The 14892-nt window shown below is 40.6% G+C and overlaps 1 protein-coding gene across 1 annotated transcript; it reads left to right on the top strand.

The window, feature by feature from the left end:
* The first annotated feature begins 2153 nt into the window (after positions 1-2153).
* Positions 2154-12775, top strand: SUMO1 (small ubiquitin like modifier 1). The gene is made up of 5 exons (XM_051787136.1): positions 2154-2391; positions 7527-7601; positions 8786-8863; positions 10738-10809; positions 11723-12775. Exons 1-5 carry the CDS (start codon positions 2380-2382, stop codon positions 11789-11791), a joined length of 306 nt encoding a protein of 101 aa, XP_051643096.1. The 5' UTR covers positions 2154-2379; the 3' UTR covers positions 11792-12775.
* Positions 12776-14892: the final 2117 nt, after the last annotated feature.

Here is a 14892-nt window from a genome sequence, read left to right on the forward strand (position 1 = left end):
GGCAAGTGGCCTTGCTGGTTCATGCAAATGCGAGGCTGACTCTGGGGTTTTGTGGAGAGAAGCTTGTGTGAGCATATTTTATATTTTTAAAACAGCAATTTTTTGTTTGTGTTTTCAGTTTAAGTATGTTCTGTGGTGAGTTTGGGCTGTTGAAGAAAAGTGTGAGTTTTGCTGATGTACATCCATAGTCCTTATGGGCTGAACAGAGACTAAATTTGCAGATCCTGTACAGATCTATGTTGTAGCCTGAAGAGGTAATGCATCCCCAACTGAGTAAAAGGGAGTCAAGAGAGATGGTGTTAGTCAGTGTGTGTGCAGATAAGCATATTTTAAGATTATGCTTTTATGGCTGTCTATAGGGATAGATAACTGCACTCTGACTTATGTCAGTGTTAGCTTTTATTGTGGGATTACATGGAAAAATTGGGTTTGTGCCAGTGTCTGAGACTTTGGCCTTATCACTGTAAGGCTATTCTCCCTGTTTAAAGCTGCTATAATTTCTGAAAAGCAGTGATGTTCAGGACAGAGTAAGTATTTGCTATTTTCTATTCTGTTAGTATCGTGTGTTCCTGTGAAGCCTTTGAATGGCTTATTTTGGTGCTTTGTTTAGAGTTATCAAGCTCATAATGAGCTCTTACTGTGAGCTTGGCACAGTGTGAACATATTTGGATTCCCTGCCTGCTAGGTCTTGCCTAAGAAAGATCATCTTCATTCTGTAGCTCTGTAGAGCATGTGTTTTGGTTCTCTTTATTTATTTTTTTGCCTCCCCTGTTAATTCTGAATTGTTTTAACAGTTGTGATTAAAACTAACGTCCATGAGTCTAGATACTGAGCGTTTCACTGGTGAGTAAAAGTGCATCCCTTGGTGTAGCTGTGTTTGGAACTCTGCATTCAGTTAGTGAAATGCAGCAATGCAGGCACAGAGTGCAGCTGCTTTGGTGTTTGGTGTTTTTACAAAAGAACATGGCACACAGAGCATTGAAATGCTTGTGCTGATGAATGTGCTCTGCCCAGAGCATTTTCTTACCCTTTCCCAAAGGTAGCTGGTAAAGTTAAAACCCCATTTAGTAGCATCGCGATAATAATCTCCTGTTTCAGTGGAGCTAACTTCTCTTGATCCATTTATTTTAGATTCATGTTATTTTCACAGTTCTCACGTGTGGCTTTTTTTCTAGCTGGCCATTAGATCTAAGCATGTGCCTATTCCAGCAGCAATGCCATGAAGGCGTTGCATTAGTTGTTGTGAAGGGGACATTACTACTACGTGCTATAGTCCAAGCAGCTTGCAGTCTACATGTAATCTGTTTAGGTGCAGTTGTTGCTTCTTGTGCAGACCTCTAAACAGCTGTGCTGTGCTCATGTAAAGCAGGACACCTGTTCTGTGCCAGTGGGGTTTATCACTGTAAGTTTGTACAAATGCAACTTCCTGGGTGCAGATTTGCTTAATACGTGCAGATCCTATTGCTTGCATGGTTGTGATGATTAAAAAAAAAAAAAAAGCAACCTGTGCCTAAATAGATAAATGAGTCTTGCTGTGAAATATTCTCTCTCGGTAAAAACCTTAGCAAGGTATTAGAGGTAGGTGTAACGACAGGGACTTTTTCTCCAAGATCTGCTGTTATGGGAAGGGTTATGTGACTTCACAGAATCACAGCATCACAAACTGTTAGGGTTCGAAGGGTCCTTTGGAGATTTAGTCCAATCCCCATGCCAAGGCAGGGTCACCTGGAGCAGCTGGCACAAGAATGCATCCACATGTGTTTGGAACATCTCTGGAGAGGGAGAGTCCACAACCTCTATAGGCAGCCTGTTCCAGTTCTCTGCCACCCTCAGCGCAAAGAAGTTCTTCCTCATGTTGAGGCAAAACTTCTTGTGTGTTAGTTTAAGTTTATGTCCATTGCTCCTTGACTTGTCACTGGGCACCATCCTCTTGGCACCCGCCTTTGAGGTATTTATATTATGAATATAAATATATTAATGAATCCCCTTTCCGTCTTCTTCAGACTAAAGAGGTCCAGTTCCTGCAGTCTCCCCTCGTAAGAGAGATGCTCCAGACCCCTCATCATCTTTGCGGCCTGCCCTGGCCCAGCAGCCCCAACCGCCAGGCTGCCCCGGCGCGCGGCCTTTGGAACAACGGCGGCTCCTTCTCTCTGCGGGTCCCTTGGGAGAGCCGGGGTGCAGCGGCAACTCCGCACCGAGGGCAACGGAGGCCAGGCTCGGTCCCGGTCCTGGTCCCGGGCGGAGCCCGAGCGGGAAGTGAGCTCAGGCGCACAGGAAATCCCGCCCCGCCGCGGCCCTGTGTTTGCGCTGCGGGCAGAGAAAGGAGCGGAGCGCCTGCAGCGGCCCAGCCGAGCCTGCCGCACGACACGGGGCCGAGCCATGTCTGACCAGGTACGGGCGGCTGCCCCTGCCACAGGGGGACCGCACGGCGGGCGACGGCGGCCCCGCAGCTCCGGGGGCGCGGGAGGAGCTGCCCGCGGCCCCCACCCTCTCTGCGGCCGCGGGGCAGCCCCTGTTCGGGGCAAACGGGGCCGCGGCCGCCCGGGGGCCGCCGGGGGGAGCGTTCCCCTGGAGAGAGTGTGTGTGCGCGTGGATGCCGATCTCCGACCTCGGGCAAACTCAGCCTCCCCTTCCCCTTGATTTTAATCCCGCTTTCCCCTTCCCTCGGGCTGTTTCGCGAGCAGCACGGGGCGGGCTCCAGGCGGGGACACTCGGGGGCCGGGGCGGTGTCCGGCCGGAGCGGGATCGCCGCCGGGGCAGCCCCGGCCCGGGGAACCCGGGAGTACACCGAGGGGTGAGCCGTGTTGCACAACAGTTGTTTCCTTTCGTTTCCCATTTCCCGGGTTGTGGTAGGATGCCCTCCCCCCGGAGCGGGCTTTGTGCGGGTTAGGCTAAGCTTGTCAGGTCCTCTGTTCGCCCTAGGAATGCGGGGGGGGGGGGGGGGGAAACCAGGCATTCTTAGCTGAGCGCTGCTTGCCTGTATTAAGTACTCCGTCCTTCACCAAGGCTCTGTCCTGCCTTCTCTCCATGTACATCGTTCTGTCCCTGTCGATTCCGTCTTCCCAGTCGTGGACTTAAATAGTTACCTGTACCGCAAGTTCCTGGCTTGCTCGGCCTGGCTTACAACTATTGCTTTAGGCTATATGACCTGCTGGTGGAAAGTTAAAACAGCGTTCCGGTTTTAATTTGTATTCTGTTTTGCCTTATTTTTTGTATTGCCGTCATAGGGCAGTGTTTTCTAACTTTGTTATAATGCTAAGGCTTTGGAAAAATCCATGTCAGTACTCACAAATGTTTCTTGTAGTGCTGTGAAGTCAAGAATAATAATAGAGCCAGCCAGGAAATCAAAAGTACCCAGAGAGAAGGCTAAGCTTAGTGTGTACTGTGTCTGCTTTGAGGAACAGCCTCGGTACGTTTTGACCGGTGAATACAAACCAGAGCTGTATGTGCTGATGGTCTTCCTCCCCGCCCCCGGCTTGGAAGCACAATGCAGCTGAGGATGGTGCTGCTGTCTGTGGCTGTGCCTGGGAGAGGGCAGCTGGGAGCACAGCGATGGCTGGCTCCCAGTAGGACACGTTTCTGCTGTAGTAAAATACACGAAAGTGACTGCATGTAAAAACATGCAAAAACAAACGAACAAAAAAAACAAAACAAAAAACCCCCAAACCAGGCAAATTCTGAACTACGTTTTTTAGACAGATGTTCACGTGACCTGCTCTGTAGCTGTCTGCATGTGTGAACCAAGGCATGTTTTAACACATAGCAGCTCTCACTAGGTAATTCCTTCTCCTGGCAAATTCTGCTAAAACACATACATATTTTTCTCTGAGACTGCTTGAAGTATGTAAAATTCCACGTGTGTCATAAGTTTTGTGGATACATGTTTTAAAGGTCCGTGAATAAGGGCCCTGCTGTTTGTTTTTCATAGATAAGCAAAACATGGTTAGGTGTTGTGTCATTCACCTCTGGGGGGACTGTGCAACAAGAGCTAAACAGATCCTTAAGTAATAGTATGATGTACGGTTATGAGCACTGTAAATCTCATTCCTCTGTTTATCAATCCTACAGGAATAACTGGATTACCCAAAATTGTGGCTTCCTTACAGTGTCTTTCTTTTTGGCCCTGGAACTAAGTTTAGAGGGCACCATTTGTCACCACTTATGATAGTTTTGGCTTGTGTTTATACTAAAAGAAGTATACTTGACTTAGTTACTTTATTTCCAATGGGAAATTGACTTTTATGATAAGTAAAAATGCTTGCAAAAAGGACAGACTTGGAAAAAAAAAACCCCCAGCATATGGCTGCTTAGTGGGATCTAAGCAAAACAAAAAAAAATTGTTTTTTCCTCTCCCTTCAAGAGTCTTAACCTGGTTTTAGTTTCATTGAATCTAAATCCTGTCATTTTTATCTGTTCGTGTACTATTAATAAAGAATGCTATAGTTTGATTGTGTTTTTCCACTCCTATAAAAAAAAGTAAGAGTTTACTTGCTCAGTTAGGAAGTATGTTGTAGTCTATTCCTCCAGTCATTTTGTTTTTGTTAATTTTTCTTTAAAATGCTGAGCATAGGGGGGTTTTTTTCAGGCTTGAAATTTGAGCACTTTTGAAAATTGGAGGAGGAAGCTTGAAATATATTAACTTACAGTGTTTGTTTTGTGGTTTTGTTAGTTGCAATAGCAATACCAGGGTTTCATCCCAGAAACTTTGTGTGCTCTTTGGGGTCATGAATTAGTGTTGGTATACATATATATGTGAGGCAGTACTGGAATCCTTATTTTGTGCTGTTAAGGAAAATTGTGGAATGAACCCTTTAAAACTTCAAGCATCTAATGAAAGTTGAAGTTGGAGCACTGTGGCATTTCTGGTCCATTTGTATGGTGGTCTTTTCTCATGTACTGTTTCATGAGGTGTCCTAAGCACCAGTTCCTTTCACAGGGCAAGTAGAAGTCTGGAGGCTTGTTTGCAAATTGCTGAATCAGGATTTTAACGACTTCTTGGAGTTTAGCAACTTTGCAATCTCCTTGCTTTCTTTGTTCTTTAGTGTTTTTGTGTTACCTTTACTGTTGAATGGCAGTGTAGTTCACTGACAAACTGCAGAGAGCTGTTTCAGACTTGCTGGGTCTTGTGTTCTGATTTAAAATATTTTTCTCCTATTTTAAGCTTGAGTTATTGGCACTGTCAGCATTGATTTGATATTATTTCTCTTTTCCTAAAGTTACAGCTCTCTTTGCACTTATTTGGTGAGCGAGAGGTTGCTGGGGCTTTAAATGAGCATCTTTATGGCTTGAAAACTCCAATTCCCTCTGTTTGCTGCTTCCCCTGTTTGTTTTTAGTACTACAACCCTCTTTCCTTGAGGGTAGGAATCAAACATGAATCAAAGTTTCCCACTCCTATTGGCCAGAGGCACTGTCACAGTAGCGATGATAATTAGTAATACCTTGTGCAGGGTGATTTGGTTTGGAAATCTAAGTAGGTAGATCTGTTACAATGCACAGAATTATATAACCATTACAAATACCTCTACTGCTGGGGTAATGCAATTTGTAAGGTAAACTTAGACAGTGAATGACCTGAGACATGTCAGGAATGTGAAAGGAACAGTGTGTTCTTACAAATTCTGTCAGTGATAGTGAAACAGGAGCTAGTTTCGAAGTTACAGATTTCAGATCTGTAGAGATTTGAATCTCATTCTGATTCCTAGAGGTTAGTAATCCTCTAATTAAAAATGCTGTTTGTGTAAATTATCAGAAAAAGTTGCAGGTTCTTGTTTTTGTTTCTTTCTAGTCAGGAATGGAAACCATTGTATTTCTATTCCTGCAAATAGTCTCATGAGCTTAGAGTCCAGGTATGTTAGAAAGGCAAAACTTCGGTGGGGAACACGGTTGATGTGACTGTGTTACCCATGAAGACTCCTTTCATGCTTCAGAAGTGACTTGCTTGAAGACTAGTGTCTAGTTTCTTGGCAGCTCAGGTTCAGATTCTGGGTTTGAGATTGAAGGATGATAAATCAGTCCCAGCAGTTCGGGTTGTGCCCAGGTAGGTATTTAAAAAAAGAAAAGTTGTTCAAACCAGGCGGAGTCTCTGGCTCATACTTTTTGTCCTTGCAGAAATCGCATTGATCTGGGTTGAGACATTGAGTCAAAATGATACAAAGAGCACTTCCTGTTGTTCTTTACCCCAGACTGAGACTGGTACAGATGGGAAAGGTGTTTGCAGAATTGCCCTGTGGTCATCCCCGAACTCTTAACATTCAAAGAAGTTGTGCATGTTTAACCTCTTTAAGGAGAAAAAAAACCCCAAACCTTAAAAAGGCTTGTCTGCCATTTTAATCTGGAGATAGAGATCTATCTGGATGGACTTAATAGAGGATGTTAGTATCTGTTTGTGGCACTTGATTGTAAAGTTCAAGTCTAACCATACAAGAGATATTTCTGTTTACTTGGCCAAAAGTCCCTTTAGGGCTGGGAAAAAGCCTGTGGTAGGCACATGTACGTATTTTGGTTATTTTAACTACTATGTTAAGCGATAAAGTATGAAAGGAAGATTTGAAACACAATTAGCAGGGTATCCACACTTCTGACTACTTGGGAACAATTTTTCATTGAGCACCATCTAGACCTGAGGCAGTGTCTGTGTAAAATCCTTTTATGCTGCAGTGAGACATAACTAAAGGCCTGACCCAGAATACGTAGTGACAGGCAAGGAATGGGGTTAATAGTACCTGATCTCTCACTTGTTTTATCTATCAACTGCTAACATGAAAACTTTGATGTCTTTATCTCATGTCTTAGAGTGCATAACGCTTCCCTTTTGATGAGACTTAATGCTCAAGTTGTTGAATCAAACTTGTCTGTACAGTTAATTCTTATCCTGCAAAGATATCAAAACACTATAGTTCTTGGAACTGCAACTTCTAAAACTTTTAAGAATTGTGGTCTTAAAACAAACATGCTAGAAGGAAGCTGTTGCTTGATGATGTTTTGTTGTCATAGAAAAGAAGGTGGCTGACCATCCTTTTGAAATAGATAATAAATAGTGCAATAGATTTTGATGCAGTAGATTGAAAAATGCATACATGGGTCACTCTTAAGTGGATAGGGTGTCACAAGTGCTTTCTGTTTACTCTCTTCACAGTGTTCTTTTTTCTGTCAAATATCTGAGCCTCTTAGTACACTTCCTGTGTTTCTTTTCTGGTTTGTTTGTTGTCCAAGACTTTGTGATATAGAATAATACATAATAATAACAATAAATAAAATAATACATTTTTGTGCGTCATTTATTTCCAAATGATTCTTTTCTCTTGCCATCTTTACAGTGTTTCTCATCTGTCATTAATTAAGCTTTTCACAGGCAGACAGACAACCTTTCATAATATTGAAAGGTTACTGTTATCTTCATACACACAGAGAAAGAAATAAAATACCTTGAGTAGTCTGATGTCATACAATAAAAAGGATGACAGCTGCCATACTGTCCATTGAAAATAATAAAGTGTTGAACTGATCGTGGTTTTTTATGTTGCAGGAAGCAAAACCTTCAGCTGAGGACTTAGGAGATAAGAAAGAAGGGGAGTACATCAAACTCAAAGTCATTGGGCAGGTGAGTTTTTACATAATTGCTTGTTGACACTTGGGGAGGTGTGAGTTTTTGTAGGGTAGAAGTGACCAAATGAAAGTTTATACTCTCAGTTCTCAGTTTATACTCTCAGTGTGGATCCTCCCCTGCCATAAACTACTTCGACAGCCAGTGATGTGTATTAGTATGCTCTGGTGTGGGGTTTTCTGATGCATTGAGGGATTATGTTATCTGAGGATAGGAATGAAATAAGTGGCAAAACTGATAAATTCAGGTCTCCAGAGTTGATGAAGTACACTAGGCATGAAGTCAGCTTTCTTGGAGGGAGATAGGAAAAGGATTCTGTTGACTGGTGTGTTGATAGATGTGAATGGTGGATTATAAGTCTGTATTCAAGCTGTGTTGGAATGTGACTGTTGAGATTTTTCTTGAACAGAAGTCCTTCTGTGCAAAGAACCCCTCTCTCAGATGACTTAACTAGGATTGTTTGTTGGAGTAGTATTGTTTGCTGCTGTTGGGTGGAGACGGATGACTTAAAGTAGGACTAACAGAAACTACCCTACCTCTTGCTGGCTTAATCAGCAATGATGAGAACACATTCAAAAGCTCAAAGTTACCCACATGAACCTCTTGCAGTCTGTTTTACCTCTGTAGCCATTTTGACAGTTGTAGCTACTCGTATCTTATGGCTGGTAGGAAGGACTACAGAATAATGAGTCCTAAGATTTCTCCTCAGGTTAGTGTTGTGTTGCCAAGTCTTCCTGTATCCTGACTTCTAGATAATTACTCTAATTGAACAATGTTTTGAAGTGCAAGCTTTAACTTGCCTCTTTAGGAATCTCAGAGCAGAAGTCCCCTGCATATGTATGTTTGTATTTCATAAGTGCATCAGCTGGGTAAAGATGGAAGCACAGACTGAACCATGTATGGGTTTTAGTACTTTTAAATCCAAAACCTCTATATTGAGCCTAAGGCTATACTATGCCATCTGTTCTTTAAAAAAGAGCTTCCTGTGGAAGTACATGATGAATTTAGTGACTGATACATCATCCTGGAGGTTCATGTTATGATGCACCAAGGTATGCATGGTGATAGTTAAACTGCATTCCATGTTAGTTTTATGTAAATTTTCCTTAATGAAAGACTTAAAAATAACAAAGTTTGCATTTACTACAAGGAGAGTTAATTTTTTCCTTTTCTGCTCTTAGGACAGCAGTGAAATTCACTTCAAGGTGAAAATGACAACACACCTCAAGAAACTCAAAGAATCATACTGTCAAAGACAGGTTTGTGAAATGACCCTGCCTTTAAAAAAATAAAAACCCAAAGCACTTCTCTCACTGTTCTTTCAAATAAAGACTTTCGAGGTATCTGGCAGTACTAATATAATGGATCTCCTAAATTTCTTTTGACAAGTAAAGGTATTCCTATGTAAGACCCTTGTGAAGTTTGAAGTAAGTTAAAATTACTGTTTGAAAATATGTAGTGGCTGCTCGGAAGACATAGAATTAGTTTTAAAATGTTTTTAAAATGCTTAAAATGCATTTATAGTTGCTGTAAGATCTTTTGTTTGTAAGTAAAATTCCCTTAAAGCTGTAGAATGCTGCAGTTTAGGATGAGAGCAGTCTTAGGCATTGTTACAGCTGTTAATATGGTAATCAAGTAACACCAGTTATTGTGCCCTAAGTTAAAGCTAAATCTGCAATATTAATTGTGGGTGTAGGTAAATAGTAATAACTGTGACAGAGCAAAAATATATCTTCACTTGCAGGTTCTGTGGCAGATATTGTGGATTCACAGCTGCTATTTTCAGAAGCCTTGGCCTAGTTTGCCCTCAGCTTTGGGGATAGATGCCTTATGTGGCCTTTTCTTCGATAAGTGTGTTGGAGTTCATTTCAGGAGATATAAGTAATAATACTTTGGGTTTTTTTTTCTTAATACTTAAAGATGAGTTGAACTTGTCATTGAAGAGTTCTTTTGTCGAATGTGTTCTTTTTTGCTACTTTCTGGAGTAGGAGGAAAGAAAAGATCAAACACCAGATATGTTTATAGCCAAATCCAAGTGATTAAAATTGTGATTCATTTGGAAAACCTGAAATTTTAAAATAAATTTAAAATGAAATAATTCATGCAGCAGTCTTGTTGACTAATGAAAATGCATGTGTAGAATTTGTTTTTAAGAAAAAAATAATTGTTTGAATGAACACAGCTATATCTCCTGGGCTGAATTCTGGAGGGTCTGTGATTGCCTCCATCAGCAGTCAGTGCAGTTTTTGATGTCAAGTACCCTTTCTCTAGTTGAGGGACCATGAACACTTCTTCCAAGTTGGCCAGAGGGATTGTTTAAACAATGTGAAGATCTGTCCTTTCCTGTGAAATTTGTCTGCCTAGTTATTTGCAAGCAATGTTTGAGATCTGATTGATGCACAAATTGTGTCGTATTTCACTTGCATTTGTTTTGCTCGTACCTTGTAAGACAAGGAAAAGATGAGGTGTTTGCCTTACCTATTGAGGTGAAGTATGATGTTCTGCTGGAACATGGGCACACTGTGCAGCAGACATACTGCAACTTTATGTACCTTTGGGATGCTCCTTTCTCATTGTTTGAAAGCTGTTCCTTTTTCTCCCCCCTCAGCTCTTTTTCTTGTCCCCAGTGCAGAGCTTTTGCAAAATGTGGTAGTGGTAAATGTTGCTGTCCCTTCCTGTAGCCATAGAAGATTGGGAATGCAAGGGTAGGAGTTTGTGAAGTAAACATCATGTTCCTCCTGCTGTTTTAGGATCTTTATTAAGACTGATACACAGATCAGAAAAAGACAAGACTTCCATGTGTAATGTCTTGGGAGGGAGGGTATAGTCAATACGTTATAAATAAAGACAAGGGAAAAAAGCTAAGGAAACTTCCCAGTCATTGAGCTAGAACTCCAGTGAGACTCTGGAATAAACATGCATTTTAGCACTCTCATGCTTTTTGAGTCACTTCTTTGTCGTCTACACGAGTGCAACAGAATAGCTGAGCTCCCTGTGTAACAGGAACTAACACTTTATTTTTTGACTTCAATGTGGGGTTTTTTCAATTTAAAATGCTTTTCTTGTAAACACATACAAGTTTCAGTAAGTTGGCTTTTTTTCTTGTACATCTGTTTTGTTTTGTTTTTTTTAGGGTGTTCCAATGAATTCACTCAGGTTCCTCTTCGAGGGTCAGAGAATTACTGATAATCATACCCCCAAGGAGGTGAGTTTCTTTAGTGTGATATAATTCACTGGACAAACTAAATACTGACTTGGCTAGTTTCTCTGTTCTGCTAGACTGTTAACCAGAATGAAGATTTTTCTTTACATACAGCCAACTTATCGGACTGTATTTAGTCAAATAGAGTCTGACTGTATTTCGCTAATTAGGATCTTTAGTAAGGCCCACAGGCAGTTCAGAAAGAGACTTCATGTTAATGCCTCAGAAGGGAGGGAATAGTCACTGCCTGCTGGTGGAGGGGAAAAAAAACCTGAAGGGAGCTTGACAGTTGTTAAGCTTGAACTTCAGTGTGACTTTGTAATAAATATGTATTTAGTTCACATTTACTAGATCAAAGTGTAAATAAACAGAAAACAACTACTTCTGTTCAGTGACTTCCACCAATTGTTGTGACAAAGCAGGAAGAAACCCTCATAATAATGGCCTGAAAAATCAAACCAACTTGTTGACTGTGAAATGGAGCAAGTTGCTCTCTGAGAGAAGAGCTGTAAACAGGCTTTGAGTTCCAAGCTGTAGGTGTTGACTGTATTGTAAGCGAGTGGTGTGCTATGTATAATGCACGTGGCTGTACAGCTGGTGCATTTAGTAAGATGTTCCCCCTAAACAAGGGGTTTAGAGAAAGGTAAAGCTAGTGACTTCCAGCCTGGTGTATGCTGCTCCACAACTGGGCTTAGACTTCACTATAAGGCTTTTGCTTTGACTCAGATATCTAAGTCCTTATCTGAGGAAAAGGACTAAAAATCATGAATGTTGTCTAGTGCGATGGTGACTTTTTGCCCCTTTGAATTATGATGGGACAGAGGAGCAAAACACTGTATGAATTGTCTAGGACCTGCTCTGATTTCATCACACCAAATTTATAACAATTGTTTGCTGTTTTTCTCTGTTCTCACAGCTGGGGATGGAGGAGGAAGATGTGATTGAAGTTTATCAGGAACAGACGGGGGGTCACTCAACAGTTTAGATCCTTCTGTTTTTCTTCCCTCTTAATCCTTTTTTATTTTTAAATAATAGTTCTTTTGTAATGTGGTGTTCAACACTGAAACTGGCACCCCATCTCTGGGAGTTTACTTTCAAGCGTCTGGTATTTTGAATTCTCGTGCTCATTATACACTATTGTTTCTGTTTTCATTGTGCTGAACTTCTGTGATCCAGCTGCAACCTTGCTCTCCCTCTTCCCTTCTGCCCTCCCCTTTAGGAATACATGTACACACATGCATTTGTATGTTCACTAGGCTCGTGCATTTCAGGCACGAAGGCTGTAAGATCTGCCAGGTGGGCGAGTGTTCTTAATGACTTCCATATCTGCCCTGAAGTTTTGATGTGTGACTGTTTCACTCTTGGACTATAACTTTCAGTGCGAGATGAAGTTTTTCAGAGAACTAAACTGTGGAGAAATTGTGTATCCATAACTCAGAGCTATTTTGCTTAAATTGTGCTGATGGCCCAACAAAGAAGATTACCGAGTTGGAAATGGAAAACCGAGAACTGTTGTCATCTGTTCCTTGCTCCAGAGATGGCTTTGCTGAAGACATAAAATTGAAAACCCTAATGATTTTTAAATCTTACCAGAAGAGCCCAGAAGCATTTTAACTTCATATAGGAATTAGTACACGCAGGTATTCATGCAAGAATGTTCACAGCAGCCAACTGGTGTTACTTTGACACTCTTGTTTGTACCTTTTGGCCTGGGACGTGGGTTTTGAATGGACATTGTCTGTACCAGCTTCATTTAAAATAAACCAGAAAAACAATTTTATAAACAACTTGCATTTTCTTTTCAAATGTTTGGAAATGAGCAAAACCATAAAAAGTTATAATTAGAGCATGCTTTTCCAGTGACTGTAAGTTGAAGCCAGAAAAAAAAAATGTGCTCTGTAAATATACCTCATGAAAAAAATTTCTACTTGCCCTAGTAAAATACTTGATCTGCTTGTTTTGCAGGTGACTGCTAGTAGCTGTTTCTTTTCTTGGTAGAGAATATTCACATGCAGTTACATAGATCTGCACTTCATGCACAGAATTTAAACTGAAAATGAAACTTGGAAGGAAATAAAAGATGGTTTTAAATGTCTATATTTCGTATAATGTGGATGACATGGAACTGTCGTGATGGTTCATTGGGCATCGTTACGAGGGGCTACATGTTCTGGCGACTTGCAGGTTATAAATGGTCAGTTTGAGAACTTGTTACTGGATATGAAAGCTGAGATGGCAGGTTATGGGCAGAGTAGTGTGGAGAGAAGATTTCTGTACTCTCCCTGCTTCAGCTTTTTTGCAGATGAATAGGACTTGTTCAGTTTGGTAAATAAAGTTCACTGTGAATGCCAGCTTTAGTCAAAGACACATTTTAGTGCTGGCATACTTGGAAGAAATTGCAGATCTTGAATACTTTTATTATGGCATTTGCTGTAAAGCTAGAAATGGCATTTTCTTTCTTGCTTGTGGTTTGTGCCCTGTTTCTGATTTAGTAATACTTTTGTATACATAGTTACATTAAGCAATTTTTTTAAAGATTAAAATTTTTGTTTACAAAATATCAGAATATGGGGTTTTCTTAAAGTATTTTATGTAATTCAATTCTTAAGGGAAGAAGGATTGCTACTGTGATGTTGACCGTGGCTTCTTTGCACTCACCTCCAATTGCTTTTTTAGAATACCAAATATGTCTGCCTCAGAAAACCAGAAATAAAACAACCTTGTGATTATTACCAGATCATCTTTAATTTAAACTTGTATAATGCTCTTGTTTTTAGACAAGTTCCTATTATCCCTCTTCTGCAAACTAGGAATTGAGGTGCAGGGTGTGGTAGTTTACTGGGGTCTCTCTGGAAGCTGAAGGTGGAGCTGAGAACTGAATCCAGATCCCCGGGGTTTGATGCTGGTATTCTAGTTGCTGCCCTGACTATCTTTGCTTCTAGCTGTTCATTTTCCTCTTCCAAATCTGGTTTTATATGCTCATTTATATCAGCTTTCTACCTGAAGCACTGCATTTAGTTCTCTTGAGACTGTGGAGGAGGGTTTTCTGCAAAATGTGGCTTCAGTAGGATGAAGCTCAAGGCAAAGATTGCTTTTAGTTCTGTAACCTTGTCCTAAAATACATCTCTTTGTCACTGGTACCATATCCACTCTATAAACTGATTTGACCTCTTTCTCAGACTTGTTGTGAAGCCTCAAAGAGCCTCAACAGAGCTGCTGGTCTAAAGCCAAGTCTTTGCTGTTAGAACTTGACAGAAGAGTAATAATGGGAAAACTGTACTCTGCCTCAAAGATTAGTATTGAGAACTCAGTGTAAAATGAGAAGACACGAGCGCTACACAGAGGCACTGGTACCCTTTTTAAAGAACTAATTCTTGGAAATTATACATTGAAATAAACCCTGAATTTTGAAGTCAAGGAGTTAGACTTGAATTTTCTTGATTTCTCTGGAGGAACTAATCCTTTTCAATGAACTTCTTTCTGAAAAGCTGATCTGGAGTGGAAGGTTTAAAACAGTTGCAGCTTTGGAGGATATGACTCAAAGTAAGGTTGGTTTTCATATGCTGGAGCAAAAAAGGAAAGTCTTTTTTCCTCCTGCAATTTTTTTTTGCTTACCCGTGTATTAGAAGAAGGTTGGTTTTAAGGGCTTTAAAGAATGTGTTGGGGAAATAAAACCATCTTCACTGAGTCAGTTATGCAATAGAAGCTGAGAGCTAATACTTGCTTTATTTTGAATTGTGAGAATATATTTAGTATTCACTATGTTGATGTATAAAAGCTTTATTGATAAGCACATCACAAAACTATCAGTTTTAGCAGATTTTCTTAAAGCTGCTGTGTTTAAAGGATTTGTGTGTTCTCTTAAGTATGTGTCTACATGATCATCAATTTGACAATATAAGGTTTTTTTGAAGCCAAATGCATAAATGTTGGCAGGATTTGGACTTCAGTTAATGTGTCAGATAATGCTAAAACTTGAATTCTGCCACAAATTTTGACTAGCCATGTATTGTTTTAGAAACACTACAGTTGTTTACTAGTTTTTAGCTTTTCCTAATTTAAATGGAAATTATATTTAAGGATACA

Source organism: Manacus candei, unplaced genomic scaffold (genome assembly GCF_025592945.1).
Source record: "Manacus candei isolate 608988 ecotype Guabito, Panama unplaced genomic scaffold, ASM2559294v1 h1tg000023l, whole genome shotgun sequence".
Lineage (NCBI taxonomy): Eukaryota > Metazoa > Chordata > Aves > Passeriformes > Pipridae > Manacus > Manacus candei.